At 37.8% G+C, this 14522-nt stretch overlaps 1 protein-coding gene across 1 annotated transcript in view; it reads right to left on the reverse strand.

Annotated features, from left to right (window-relative positions):
- LOC134649788 (uncharacterized) overlaps window positions 1-13629 on the reverse strand; it is a 51487-nt gene extending 37858 nt beyond the window's left edge. The window contains exons 1-16 of the mRNA XM_063504615.1: window positions 13516-13629; window positions 12696-12928; window positions 11570-11844; window positions 11286-11441; window positions 10819-11142; window positions 10282-10465; window positions 9559-9800; window positions 9211-9403; window positions 8044-8224; window positions 7563-7660; window positions 7215-7400; window positions 5877-6067; window positions 2329-2496; window positions 1783-1926; window positions 1262-1340; window positions 818-1002 (exon numbers count right to left, since the gene is read on the reverse strand). Of these exons, the coding sequence (XP_063360685.1) occupies window positions 818-1002; window positions 1262-1340; window positions 1783-1926; window positions 2329-2496; window positions 5877-6067; window positions 7215-7400; window positions 7563-7660; window positions 8044-8224; window positions 9211-9403; window positions 9559-9800; window positions 10282-10465; window positions 10819-11142; window positions 11286-11441; window positions 11570-11844; window positions 12696-12928; window positions 13516-13519 (2843 nt within the window). The 5' untranslated portion in view covers window positions 13520-13629. The remainder of the gene's footprint in view (window positions 1-817; window positions 1003-1261; window positions 1341-1782; window positions 1927-2328; window positions 2497-5876; window positions 6068-7214; window positions 7401-7562; window positions 7661-8043; window positions 8225-9210; window positions 9404-9558; window positions 9801-10281; window positions 10466-10818; window positions 11143-11285; window positions 11442-11569; window positions 11845-12695; window positions 12929-13515) is intronic.
- Window positions 13630-14522: the final 893 nt, after the last annotated feature.

The raw sequence follows: 14522 nt of genomic DNA on the forward strand, positions 1-14522 counted from the left end.
AACCTGATAACATAAATGTCCCTCGCGGAGGAATCGACACAGAAGAAATGGCAATTAAGGTTATAATTTGATTATTGTCATAAAACTTTACGATATCACCGATATCAGATAAAAAAATCGTTTATCATAACTTAAGTCGCATTTATCATAAATTATTGCTTATGACTAAAGTTAGGTATGTATGCACTTAATTTATGATAAGATTTTTAATCATAATATGTATTAAATTCTATCATCTAGAATAGGTATTATTCTGTATTGTAATTTTTTTCCCGAATTGCATTATTATTATGGTTAATATTATATTGCAAATTACTCTTAATGGTGATACTTTTTTGTTCTTCTTACTTTCCAACTGTTTCGGTTTTAATAATTCATTATTAACTTTATGTTGTGAGTGGGAATTAACTTTAACCATTAACAAGAAAAACTATTATAAATCACTAAATAATGTTGATATTTTTGCTCTACAATGTTTGATTACTACTTAAGCCAAGATTGGTCATCATTCCATTTTCAACGACACGAAAAATAAAACAGAAAACTTGTAAAAATATATAAATATAATTTATTTATAATAACATCAGTAATTGTTCTTACATCCATAAAGTTTCAAGCTATTGGAATATTGTCAGTTACAAATTGTTCAACAATTACATTTTCAGTTAACTTCACAAAGTAGATGAGGCTAACTAGCGTCATTTTTATTGTAAGATTCAGAATAGTTAAGCAATATAATATTTTATGCTATTAAACTTAAAGTATTCTTAAACTTATTTTAAATTATCGGACTAAGTGAGCCATGATGGCTGCCAACAACAAGGCAACAAAGGTCGGGGCAGTGACGGCGCCGGCCGCATTTCTCCCCCGAAGGAAAGAGTAGATATCTCTGACGACGCTGTTGCCCCACTGGATGTTGGTGATGGCTGATTCAACCACCCACTTGGCGTTGGCGAAGGAATCTTCAAGTTCCAATTGGTTTTCGTACGCCCAGGCTTGGAACTGTAATGTAAATCACGGATAAATTTTTACGGTATTTGTTTTTATTTTAAACGTTTGATGTTTCAGCTTCACATAACAGGTCTGCTATGAATTGTAAAGATTTTTATTTTCTAACGATATCGTTCGTAACGGATTCACGGACAAAAATTAGTAAATTAAAGATGGCTTTTTGAAAATAATTTTGCTTTAGCTTTTTGGAAAGAATTAATAATGTATTGTGTTGTTTATATTCATAGCCCAATGTTGATGTTATACTTACGTTAGTAATATCTTCAAAGTCGGTCAAGTAAGTAGCAAGTGCGTTTATGGCCGCATTCAATCTGGCCACACCACCATACCTAAAAGCAAATGAAATAGTATGGTTAAGGACTACACAAATAATTATTAGTTTAAACAACAAACACAGTTTTTGTTACACTAAATAAAAACCAGTAGCTAAATAATATGACTTCAATGAATACAAAAAACTCACAACATGTTAAGGTTGCTGTAAGTCACTATCGATTTTTTATATACTCACCATGACATAGATTAAGTACATATAAGTACAGCGTAAACTCTATAAAGCGACACTCAAGGGACTGGACGTTTTTGACGCTATAGAAAGTTTTCGAGACATAAATTAATATGAAAGGAAAGCAACTATAGCCAACAATTGTCGACGTTATAGGGAGTGAATCGCTATACATAATAACATCGAGTGACGTTTTATGGAGGGTTACACTGAATGTATAAAACGTGATATCATAAAATTATAAATCCAAAGGATTTGCAACTTACTGCTCTCTGATAGCAGCTAAATTATTCTGCAAAAATGTGATGACAGTGTTCAAGTTTTCCTTGTTTCCTATAAGAGCGTAGGAGAAGGCATTGGTCCTGTCGTGGTAGCGGATCTTGTCGTTGGTCAAGGACTGCTGCAAGTAGCTGCAAAAGACATCAGAATTAGGGAAGAATTTAAGAATCAACAGAAATTGGCGGGACCATTACTAAGACAAAATTTGTTGCACACACTTAAGTGTGTTACACAAAGATAGAACATAATAAATACAATAGAACATTGCATAGTATAAGTGCAATTTGAATATGCTCATTACAAATATTACCAGTAAAGTTTTTAACTAAAATTACTAATTACATCCAGCCCATCCTAACATCATGATGCGACGAGAAAAAACAAAGATAAAAGAATCGACACTATACTCTTTAGAATATAGGTGATGTAAGATATTATTGCTGTAATTTGTTTTGCATTAGCCAGCGTGAAATTCAAAGTTAATACATATAGGAAGGTGCAAGATGACGTAATTAATATTATAAATGTCTTACTGCTGAAGCCTGTCCTCATCCTTGGTGCAGCCGAGAGCTCTGAGGATGACGATCATGTCGGCGGCGTTCTCGGAGGTCTCGTACAGGTTGAAGAGGAAGTTGTAGTCAGTAGCGTCGCCGTGCCTGAGCCCGACGCAGTAGACGTAGCGGCGAGCGTTCACGGGGACTCTGTAAGATGTTTATTTTGTAAATTGAAAAATGTATTTTTTTCCGCAATGTACGAAAATATTTAAGACTAGCTGTGCCCGCGGCTCCGCCCGCGTGGAATTCGGTCTGTGTCAGTAAGCTAATTCATCCCTAATTTCTCTTTCTCTCCCCTGGAGGCGGAACTTGAAGTAAAGTTGACAGATGGATACGATTAGCGGACTGAAGTCCAGATAAAATATTTTACAATTAGGTAGGTACTTACCACTAAACAAAACTACACTCCAAAACCAATAGTTTTTTTCGCCCTTATTCCAATATTAGACGTGATTTAAACGACACAGAGTTATAGTAGGTGTATAACGGACCCCTGCGTGGGCGGGCGCGATGTGTAGCCAACGCGCCCAATGAGGTGAAGGGGTGATTTCCCCAAGAGTCGGGTCCGAGTCCGGACGGCCGCTGGTGAGGTTGCGGAAGAGTACTTCGGCGTTCCTGGGACCTCGCCTTATAGCAGCGAGGCGGCAACAGAGGGGTTTTAGTGGGTAAACCTGGGGTCTCATTAGCTCACAACAGGGAGTCCCACATAACCATCCCGGCCCGTCCCCGCGCCGGGTGGTATGCTTAAAGCATTTCCCCTCTTAAAAAAAAAAAAAAAAGGTGTATAACGGACAATACAGTACTACTTTTGTATTTTTACGTTCTTGAGTGTACCTATCCAAAACATGTCCATAGCAAATATCATCCAATTCTGTCCTCCAGTCAAATCATTCTGAGCATGAAAAATTAAGATTTATACACATAGAAATCCATACTTCCTAACAAACTTTCGAATTTAGGTCTAATATTATATTAGTTAGAAGTAAGATTACAGGAAAGGAGAATATTATAAATATCAAAAACTTGAGGCCGAGTATTTACACTTTATTTACAGTTATGTTTATGTATGCACAACTAAATATCTACATATATGTATGTACCGGGGATTACTTTTAACAGTGTAAAAAAATGTAATTATAAATTGGCCTAAGTCGTAGTCGCTTGGTAGGGTGCCCAGAATGCCATCTTTATTAAAGTAGGGCTTAACCCTTAAAATCGTATTAAAAACGCGAGCGCAGCGAGCGCGAATTTTTTTTTATAGAAAAAAAATTGAGAGATGGGAGTAATGTTGTCAGGGACACAGCCGCAATGGTTTACGTGAAACGTTGGTGTGGATATCTAATGCGAAAGCCGAAGGCCGAGCTCCATGTAGGGCCGAAGGCCCGAAGCGTCCAGGCTGTCAGTACTTAAGCACAGAACAATAGTATCAGTGTCTAAATGCGAAGGCCGAAGGCCGAGCTCCACGTAGGGCCAAAGGCCCGAAGCGTCCAGGATGTAAGTGTTTAAGTCGTAGTAGTAGTCGCTCGATAGGGTGCCCAGAATGCCACCTTTATCAAATTAGGCTTAACCTTTAAAATCGTATTAAAAACGCGAGCGTAGCGAGCGCGAATTTTTTTTGATAGAAAAAAAATTAGAGAGGCTATGTCAGGGACATAGCCGCAGTGGTTTACGTGAAATTTTGGTGTGGATATCTAATGCGAAAGCCGAAGGCCGAGCTCCGCGTAGGGCCAAAGGCCCGAAGCGTCCAGGATGTCAGTGCTTAAGTCGTAGTAGTAGTCGCTCGGTAGGGTGCCCAGAATGCCATCTTTATCAGATTAGGCTTAACCTTTAAAATTGTATTAAAAACGCGAGCGAAGCGAGCGCGAATTTTTTTTGATAGAAAAAAAATTAGAGAGGCTATGTCAGGGACATAGTCGCAGTGGTTTACGTGAAATTTTGGTGTGGATATCTAATGCGAAAGCCGAAGGCCGAGCTCCATGTAGGGCCGAAGGCCCGAAGCGTCCAGGATGTCAGTGCTTAATCACAGAACAATGGTATCAGTGTCTAAATGCGAAAGCCGAAGGCCGAGCTCCGCTTAGAGCCGAAGGCCCGAAGTGTCCGTCGTAGTAGTAGTCGCTCGGTAGGATGCCCAGAATGCCACCTTTATCAAAGTAGGCTTAACCTTAAAAGTTAAAAACGCGAGCGTAGCGAGCGCGAATTTTTTTGATGGAAAAAATTGAGAGAGGCTATGTCAGGGACACCGCCGCAATGGTTGAATTTTGGTGTGGATATCTAATGCGAAAGCCGAAGGCCGAGCTCCGCGTAGGGCCGAAGGCCCGAAGCGTCCTGGATGTCAGTGCTTAATCACAGAACAATAGTATAACTGTCTAAGTGCGAAGGCCGAAGGCCGAGCTCCGCGTAGGGAGGAAGGCCCGAAGCGTCCAGGCTGTCAGTGCTTAAACACAGAACAATAGTATTAATGTAGGTTAATGTGTGTGCTGGACTCTCCAGTACCCGCTGATGCACCGCAGTACTTACCGTCGAGCGCGTCTGTCGTGCGAATCCGCTGAGCGGTCAACCGTTCTTCGCACTGCGTGAACGTCTCCGATTCTTCCTCAGATTCCTGAGACCGTGCTACCTTGTAACCTCAATACGTTGCGAGAATTTCGCGAAAAATTCGTTTTTTTCGGATAGGTATGGTAACGCGTTTAAAATGCAAGTCCCAAATTGTTTGACATTTACAATTACTTAATACCTATTTAAAAACTTTCGCGTTTCGAACACATATTAACTCACATTTATAGACGGGCCTATCTCGAAATTTATTTTATTACCTTTATTTACCGACGTTTCGACACAGGTTTCACTGGTCATGGTCGCGGCTAACTGATGTCCCAACAAAATTTCAAAACAGAGATTTGTGCAACTACCCGACGAAAAGTGTATGAAAAAGTTTGGGGTAGACATCATATTTTCAAACCACCCACTTCACATAATGTTAATTATTGTCAATAAACCCGCGATAGACCCGTCTATAAATGTGATTTAATATGTATTTGCAAAGACGTCTGACATTGACTAAGAAAAATGTTGTTTTTTTTACAAAGTACATTCACAAAAAAAAAGTGTGCACCACTTTCTTAAGTTAGCGCCATAAGATTCAGGTGCAAACATAACTTAATTGAGTGTAGTGGCCACCCCCCCTTTTAGGGGTTGAATTTTTCTAGCCTAAAATAGGGCCAGGCAGTTTCTTGACAGATTAGTAAAGTTTGCATCAAAATCCGTTCAGCCGTTTTCACGTGATGCGCGGTCAAATAAACAGACAAACAGATAAACAGATAAACAGACAAACAGACAAACAGACAAAAATTCTAAAAACTGTTAGAACGTGTTCTGTTATCGATTCTAAGTATCCCCAACCAACTTTTTTTCGAATATCTTCCATGTACAGACTTTCGACCCTCTTCAGCTTTATTATATGTATAGATATGGCTGTCCATATCTGTACAAATTAGCAATAAATTATGTTCACATTATTCTGAACTTACAGACTGCTGGTGGGGTTAGCCTTGAAAGCGTTCCACTTTTCCAAGCTGTCTGCAACGCAGCCCTCATGGCCAAGGTTGCAGACGTAGTTCAGGATCATCATGCGGTTCAGGATTCTGGTGGTGGAGTCGGAAGCCGCTTCTTCGTAGCCCAGGGACTCGATGGCGTGCTCCATCAGCTCAAGGAGGTATTCCTAAATGAAGAATATAATTTTATTGTTTGATGGCAGAAAATTTAAAAACATTGTACTTACTATTTTCAAGCCAAAATAAGGCAAACTTCAATTGTAACTATACAGACTTGGCAACCTAATAAACATGCAGTGAAATTTATTGACCGAAGCGTAGCGAAGGTCTACGTTTTGACTCGGGCATTTTGCTTTTGTATGTCCGGATGTTCTCCTCTACAGGTCACAATTCTCAACCGATTCTTGTGAAATTTTGTGACCAGATTCTATGAGTAAATATTTTTTTTTTGTCGATCCCGTTTTTGGAAATTTTAAAAAATGGAGGAGTTGTGATACCTCGCGCTTAAACAAATAGTCGTATCGATATCATAAGAGTATTTTCTTTTTGAGACATATTTACATAGTAAATGGCAAAACATGCAGAAAAATTGTATTGCTGGTTTAGGCGATATTTAGTTTGTACTCGAGAATGAGTAGCCGAATTTCGTTTCGTTTAAGAACTATCATGGCGCATTTTGTAAACAATCGCTTTTTTGTTTGCACACAGAAAGTCTGGGGTCGATCCCCAGTAAGACATAATTTTTGTATATTTTTTTTCACTTAGACTTCGTATTTTTTTCAATAATTTAAAATCTTTGTATTGTTGATTGATCAAACCGCTGTGTGGCGCTGTCATCGTGCACGGTCCCAATAAGCTATGCTCGCGAGGTCTACAGCTCACAGAGCCACTAGTTTTTATTCTAGTAGGTAGTACATTCTGAACTGAATTGAAGGTAAAAAGGTACGTAAGCCACGTCAATACGTGGCCTACGTACCTTTTTACCTTCAATTCAGTTCAGAATGTACTTACGTACAATTACTTAAGTACAATTACTTACTTAATTTATAATATTTATATCGTATCGTCCGAAGACATCGTGTCTTTGGCTAAAAAAAATGTGTGAACTAGACACCGGGAAGGAATGAAAGTGATTAAAGAGTACAATACAATACAAATACTCTTTATTGCACACCTCAATATAAGAAGACAATACAAATAAAACAGAAATACAAACAGAGGTAAACAACAGGCGGCAGACAACATGGTTTAAGCGAAATAAGCTAACAAAGTACTAAGGTGATTTTGCTGAAACATTACGTCGATGATACTCACATCGAACTGCTCATGAGCAGCAGGAATATGCTCCAAACGACGCCTGATCAGGTCTAGCTGACCTAGAGCTCCGGCCCACACGAGGTAATCATCTTCATTCTCCAAGAAGGAGAGAACGTCGAAGGCGCGTGAGATGCTGATGTACGATTCACCAGCGCGCACGAAGTGAAGGACATCGTTGACGAACTAGAAACGAATAAGAATAATATTAAACTGGAGTTTATTTACTATATCTACAATAAAATTGATGTTACTAATTAAAATAAAAAAAAGCTTGCGTTTAGTTCATGCACACAAAATAAAAAATAAAGGTGGATAAAGTGAAGAGTTTGATTATTAAATAGTTACCTGAGCTCTATTTTGTCTGGGGAATTGGTCTTTGTTATTGCGAAGTGCCGCAGCAAGCATCTCCCAGTTGTGGTCATCGTAGTTGACACGGTATAATCCTGTTAAAAAAGATAGAAAGCTACTTAAATTAAAACCTTTTATGCTTGTGACGGAAAATACATGTAGGTAGGTATAATATCTGATGTTTTTTTTTTCTTCATATAAAACTATTTGAATTTGATAGACAAGAACACGCTTCATCACACTAAACATAGTCTGTAAATAGGCGATAGTCTCAATGGGGTTGGCCGGTCGAAGTATTTAGCAGATGGCACCATCAGAGCTTGCCCTGTTTATCCCTAGAATTGTGTAAAATTTTTGTTTTTATAATGCCCTGGATGCCAGGCCTTTAAGCCAAATATCATAGAAAAAGGGACAAGCTATGATGGCGCCATCTATGCAAACCTTTGACAGTTGCCAACCCCATTGAAGTTTTACTTACCAGACTGTTGGATGTTAAACACCACCCAGTTATGTCCAGCTGGCATGTTTTCAGTGGTAGATGCCGTGGTCAAGACCTTCTCTGGTTTAGTGGTGGTGAAATCGGGGTCAGCACTGTGGGTCCAGGTGTAAGGGACTAGCCATTGGTGATTGTAAACAGCGTCTCCAATGACGAAACGGCTCTGTAAGATAAACATGGAGGTATTGTAAAAAACATTGCAGATAACTAAATGCTAAATTCATATAATAAGTACTCATGTGAGAAGAAAGTTGATTCTGATACAATTTTTATGATTCTAATGGCCATATATGTTACTAACCGATTTAAAAAACTTTAAATATGTACAAAATAACCTCATAATAATACATCATAATACCTCAATTAAACAATAACTGAATGCTGTTGTTCAATTTAGAATGAGAATGTTACTTAAAATATCTACGATTTGATTATAGTATTTATCTACACACATGTCATTATTCCTCTATAATGCGTTCAGAAACCGTAGGAAATGACCAGCTTTATTACAGCCAATTTTACTATGAGAACTTTCTTATCTGTGGTAGTAGGAAAATTTGTACTGTAATGTTATAACGTTACAATTTTTTTGTATCGTTATGAGTTTAAATTTGGAACAGCAGTCAAAACTCAAGTGGGTCTCTATTCTAGTATCCATAGATATTAAAACAGTTATCGATACGAAACGTCAATTTAGTATGTTTTTTAATATATACCTCACGATATTTTATCTCAAGTGACATGTGAATAGGGACTTCATTCTTTTGTCTAGGAATTTAAAAAACTATGGATGCGTGACACGCGTGAAAAAAGTTTTCATTCACCGCCATTTGACGTACAGTTTAGCTTTTAATTAGTTTTAAGTATGTGTTTAGATAAAGTAGTGTATGTAACTGTACATGATTAGGCATTAAAACACTCGTGTGATCCTATTCGTAATTCGTAGTGTGATCGTAAACCCACACTCGTTTTTTAATGCCTCTCATTATGTAGCAGTCACATAAACTACTATTACCTATTTTCAAAATCGTCATTACGTTTACGGACAATCTCAACATTTGTATATATACAAAAAATTTAATTCTCTTTAAGAAATATAGTTTTAAAATAATTTATTAATCGTCAGTAAGTGGCGCCTCGAGTCAGTACCTGAGTAACAGTGATTTCTCCGCTGTTCATGTTAACGTCTACGTGCAAAACGGGAGAGCCAGGGTTCTGAACCCAACTGTCGAAGACCTCGCCCACATCCAGGGTTCCGTATGTTGCTGCGTAGGTTGGGTCCGCGGCCACCGCAGACCTGAACGCGTCGTACATGTCCTCAGGTGTGCCTAGGCCGTACGCGCTGAAAATTAAAGAGTTAAGTATTCAGACAAGACAAACTCAAACAAGGTAGGTACTTAAGGCCATCGAAATAAGAAAAAATAAATACTGGGATTAAACAGTTGGCGTCGGATAGTCGCTGCAGAAGTTTAGGGTAAAGTTAACAGTATCACTTACTTATCGGCGAGATAAGTCCTCAAGGCATTACGGAAAATGGTCGGTCCTACAAAGTGCTCCATCATTCTCAAGACCGAGGCCCCCTTAGCGTAGCTGGTGGTCGAGAAGTGGGCGCTGATGGAGGCGTTATGCGTGACGGTGCTTAAGTTCATGGGAGTGGCGCTTGCGAAAGCGTCCCAGTTCAGAGCACTGTGGACGTAGTCGACGACGAACTGGTCGGCTAGCTCGAGAGACGGGTCGGCCTGGAATATATCGTTAATAATGTAGTTTAGAAATGCTGAACAAAAGGAAACTGCTAATGTTATTGCATCATGGCCAAGGACCATCGTTCACATTGTTAACCAACATTTTGTTAACCTTATTGCATGGTCCAAACAACAATTAACAGTGTTTTGCTATAGTGCCATAATCAAAAACAAATAATACTTAATGTAGTTATATAAAAAATCTGTGGTACTAACTTAAGTAGCTGCCTAATAAAATTATCAACTATTCTACATAAAAATATTTAAATGAACGGTAAACCTAATACTGTATAGGTACATATTTGTAAGGTACAGGTAAGGTCCATATGTGCGAATATTGATTTTTAGCAATAACGTTTAATTGCGGATACATACATTAATAGACGCAGCGTGTGTTATGTTTATGTAGGTATATGTGTGTACACACAGAGACTACAGAGAGAGACAGAGATACATTACAGGTTTATTTGTGACTTACAGCGTGAGCAGCGAAGTATTCAAAGAAGCTAGCGTAAGACTCGTTGAGCCACAAGTTGCTCCACCAGAAGCAAGTGACTAGGTTTCCGAACCACTTGTGGGCCAGCTCATGGGCCATGATAGTGGAGATGAAGATCTTGTTGATGAGGTTAGTTTGAGCCGGGTCGTACAGAAGGTAAGCTTCTCTGAAATAAATCATATAATACTCACATGGTTATTATAAATACAGCTTACAATAATTAAAATTACTTAGTAAAAAATATTATGATGTACCGTATATTCGCTAAGAAAAAGTGACTAAGGCATCTAGTGCAGTGCAGAATGCTCAAGACAGAGGTTTGATTCCTGCCTTGGGTACTGGGCACTTTTAGTTTCGTATATTCCATCTATTTTAGTTTAATTTCTATAGTAATGTTTCTACTTATAAACAAAACAAATCAGAATATTAATTTTTAATTTGAAAAAAAAAAAATAATACTTTTTTTATAGTTAAAAAACAAAACTATGAAGTTTTAAGCGTTTTTTTATAGTAAATTACCTGTAGTTAACCATTCCCCAGTTCTCCATAGCACCAGCTGGGAAATCAGGTATAGCAATGTGATCGTTCTTCATTAGTTCTCCTTCGCCCATGCTATAGTAATCATAATTGAAGTATTCGTTCATCTCATTGGTGATTTTAACTCCGATCTCATGAGCATAATCATGCTGAGCCTCAACTCCTGGGCGAGATACGATGCCGAAAGGCCTATCGGGCTGGCTACCGTCAGTAGTCTCGACGAAGTCACTGACGTGGAATGCAATCAGGTAGACAGAGATGGTGGGTGTAGGCAAGAAAGTTTCTTTAATACGGCCTTCGGAAACACTGCAAAGTGAAAAGGTGAGTAAGATTTCTGTTGTTTGATATTGAAGCCAGTTAGGGGTCTAAAATTCTTATACAAAAACGATTTTAAGGTTTTAAATTTAGAACTGAATTCTAATTATTAATACCTGTATGTTAATACTTACGTCTCGGTTTGATTAATAGCCATATTGGAATAAGAAGGGCTGAGAGTAGCATCACGCGTGATAGAGATGACGAATCTTGATTTGAACTGAGGCTCGTCGAAGCAAGGGAAAGCTTTCCTGGCGTAGTAGGGCTGGAACTGCGTCGTAGCATATTCACTGGAACAAGAAATTTTGGAATCTAATAACATTCTGAAACTGCATTTTCTTGTGAGCTATATCAATTATAATCAACATTACTCTTACAAGAAGTTACAGTAATTTTTGCAGATATTTCGGCAACTCACCGCTTTTCACCATTGAGGAAGTAATAGCCCTTGTAGAATCCTCTTTCGTACTGATTATCATTGATAATTCCTCGGAATCTAATGACGATAGTGTACTCGCCGGCGACGACAGGGGAGGCAGGGTTAATAATCAAGAGTTCGTGAATATTGTCGATCTCGAAGGGCCTCTCAATATTCAAAGCGACAGCGTTGTTGTTGCTGTCCAGGAGGTTGACTGCTGTGATAGCGACGACGTTTTGATGGAGCACGATTTCCTCATGGGGATCTCCTGAAACCTAAAAGAACGACGTTTTGAAGGCTATATTAGCTACCGCTAGTACTTTTAACCTTTTTTTATCGCTTTGAGGATTATCAGGATCGCCTTTTCTAATAAACTGTCTAATATATATTATAATTTTATAAAAGAGAAAAATTAAAGAGTCAATAAAAATGTCTATGTCTACATATATAATCATTAGAACAGTCAGGTCTGGTTAATTCTTGCAAAAGACAAATTATTACTTAATGCACTTCAGATAACTCTCAAAATACATGAGCTTAATATAATATACATAGTCCTTTTCTAAAATATACTACGAGTAGTAAGCCGGTACCGAAGGATACTAACTTAATCATACAAATTTATCTTCCTTATGTCTGAATGGTTTTTGATCAACGCGATAATGATAAAAATGTAATCATTTTTAATAATGATGACTGAAGCAATTTACTTATCATATGTGTGATTAGATGTGTGGTCACACCAATACTCAAACTTTACCCAAATTATCAGTGCAAGTTATTTCAATGCTATGAAAATTTGGCTGTAATCCTAATTTAATTAATGACAGATTTCAAAATTAAGCCGGTGGTTTTCTTTGAATGATAAAAGAACAAAACTTCTAAATAGAAGTACATCTTTTAGCTACTTTCTCTCTTCTTGCACTAAAGACAGTAGACAAATTATCTTTGGCCAGTTCTTTACTACTTCACTTTCACCGATACTCATCATTCGGACCTAGCCTAATGGTATTCTTAGCATGTATCGCGTCGTGTCTTCTATTTTGTGTCGAGCTCTTCGAATAACTACCTACCTCATGTAAAGTCTAATGTTAATCTTATTTTACGTTTAACTGCATAAACCTACCGTGACTTCATGCGTCACAATCCCATCGAACCAGCCCTCAGACAAATAGACGTCGAAGTCAACGTTCACCACACTAGGTTGCACGCTGTCTGTCAGTCTGTAGGAGGTGTCACTGTCCACGTTGCTGTTGTAGATCTCCGTGAAGTCCAGCTCGGACCTGAACTCCATGGATGGAGTGTGCTGGGCGTTGATCAGCCCCACTAGGGCAAGCAGTACCACTATCATCGTGGAACCTGTGGAAATGGTGAAATGATGTCTAGTTTGGGCTGATGTTAAAATTGTGAAATTAATAAATTGATGCCAACAATTTTAAATTGTCGTTTAAAAAAATAGTAATTTGACATTGTCTTATTTCTCCGTAGATCAGTACTATAGGTAGGTACTATTTTTTTAATATTGTTATAAAAATCTTTGTCAATATTTGGGTGTTTTGCAAATTCACAAGGAAGTAAATTAATTATTCAATTTTTATTTTACTTGAAGCAGCCAATTCAGAAAATGTATTGTATAAGGTTGCATTTTATAGTAATACCACGTACTTTACTGGTTTCGTAACAATTAGACAAATTAAAGAAAATCAAAAATGAAAAAAAAAATGCCAACACTTGCATAATAGAACCGCCTGACAAATAGAACTAAGTCAAATCTTAATCATTTTCATAAAACGTGTTTTAACGGAATGTCTTGATTTGGTTATAAAATATAATATGACCTTGATAGGTCATAAAATCTTAGTAAAGTGCCAAAATAATGACGTCACACTGTAGGCACTCATTAAGTACCTGCATTAATGACAATAAAATTAATGATAAAGACTCACCCATTGTGACCACGATGAAACCTCCTCACCGACTAGATGGATTATTAACATTTTCCATATTTATCATAATCACCGACATAATTACAAAGATTAAGGCTGTTAAGCAAGCAAAAGCATTCGAGTATTCAGACCATTATCTAAAATCGCTGATAATATTATTTATCGCTGTGGTTGATTAGATTTATTGATGATGAATGTAAAGCTAGCAAGTACTGTAAATGTGGAAAAGTATTATTACAAGTTTAGTACACTAGTACCCTTGATATAGAATAGTACATACAACTTCCGCCTAGCATATAAGCTTTTGTCTAACTTTTATCATTTTCAAAGCATTTTTTTACGTATATTTAGGTATCATGAGCAGAATATTATGTAAAAACTAGACTAGTTGACGTCATAAAATAGACTATGATATGTAAAAACAGAGCCCGATGTTATAAAGTACATCCGAAAACAATAAGAAATGGGTCACTTTGTAATAATACTTCCAATGATATTCCCCACTATTTGCTTTACTAATATTTGACTGAGCGAGCTTGCTTGAGCTTTACGAGATACGAATAAAGGATGACTCACGTTAGACCGGCCTGACCGGGCCGTGTCCGGGCCGGAGCTTCCGGCTCTTACTTTTCTATGACAGATGATCACGTGATGCTTTCCATAGAAACCGAAGCTCCGGAAGCTCCGGTCCGGTCACGGCCCAGTCTAACGTGAGTCATCCTTTATGCATTCGTGGTCTGGCTTTCTGCCTTTTCTTCTCTACCGTTCGCACAATGTCAACCAATTTTCGGGAACTGTTCATACCTAATTAGGTCATATCAGGATCTAGTTTTTGGAAAATTTTCTAGCTGACGAGGTCTGCAGCTCACAGAGACATCGGTTATTGTTTAGTTATCTAAGTTGTCTGCTTAAAATATTTATTAGAATAGAATAGAATAGAATAGAATAGAATAGATTAGAACAGAACAGAACAGAAACAGAACAGAACAGAACAGAACAGAACAGAA

The sequence above is a fragment of the Cydia amplana genome, chromosome 7 (assembly GCF_948474715.1).
Source record: "Cydia amplana chromosome 7, ilCydAmpl1.1, whole genome shotgun sequence".
Lineage (NCBI taxonomy): Eukaryota > Metazoa > Arthropoda > Insecta > Lepidoptera > Tortricidae > Cydia > Cydia amplana.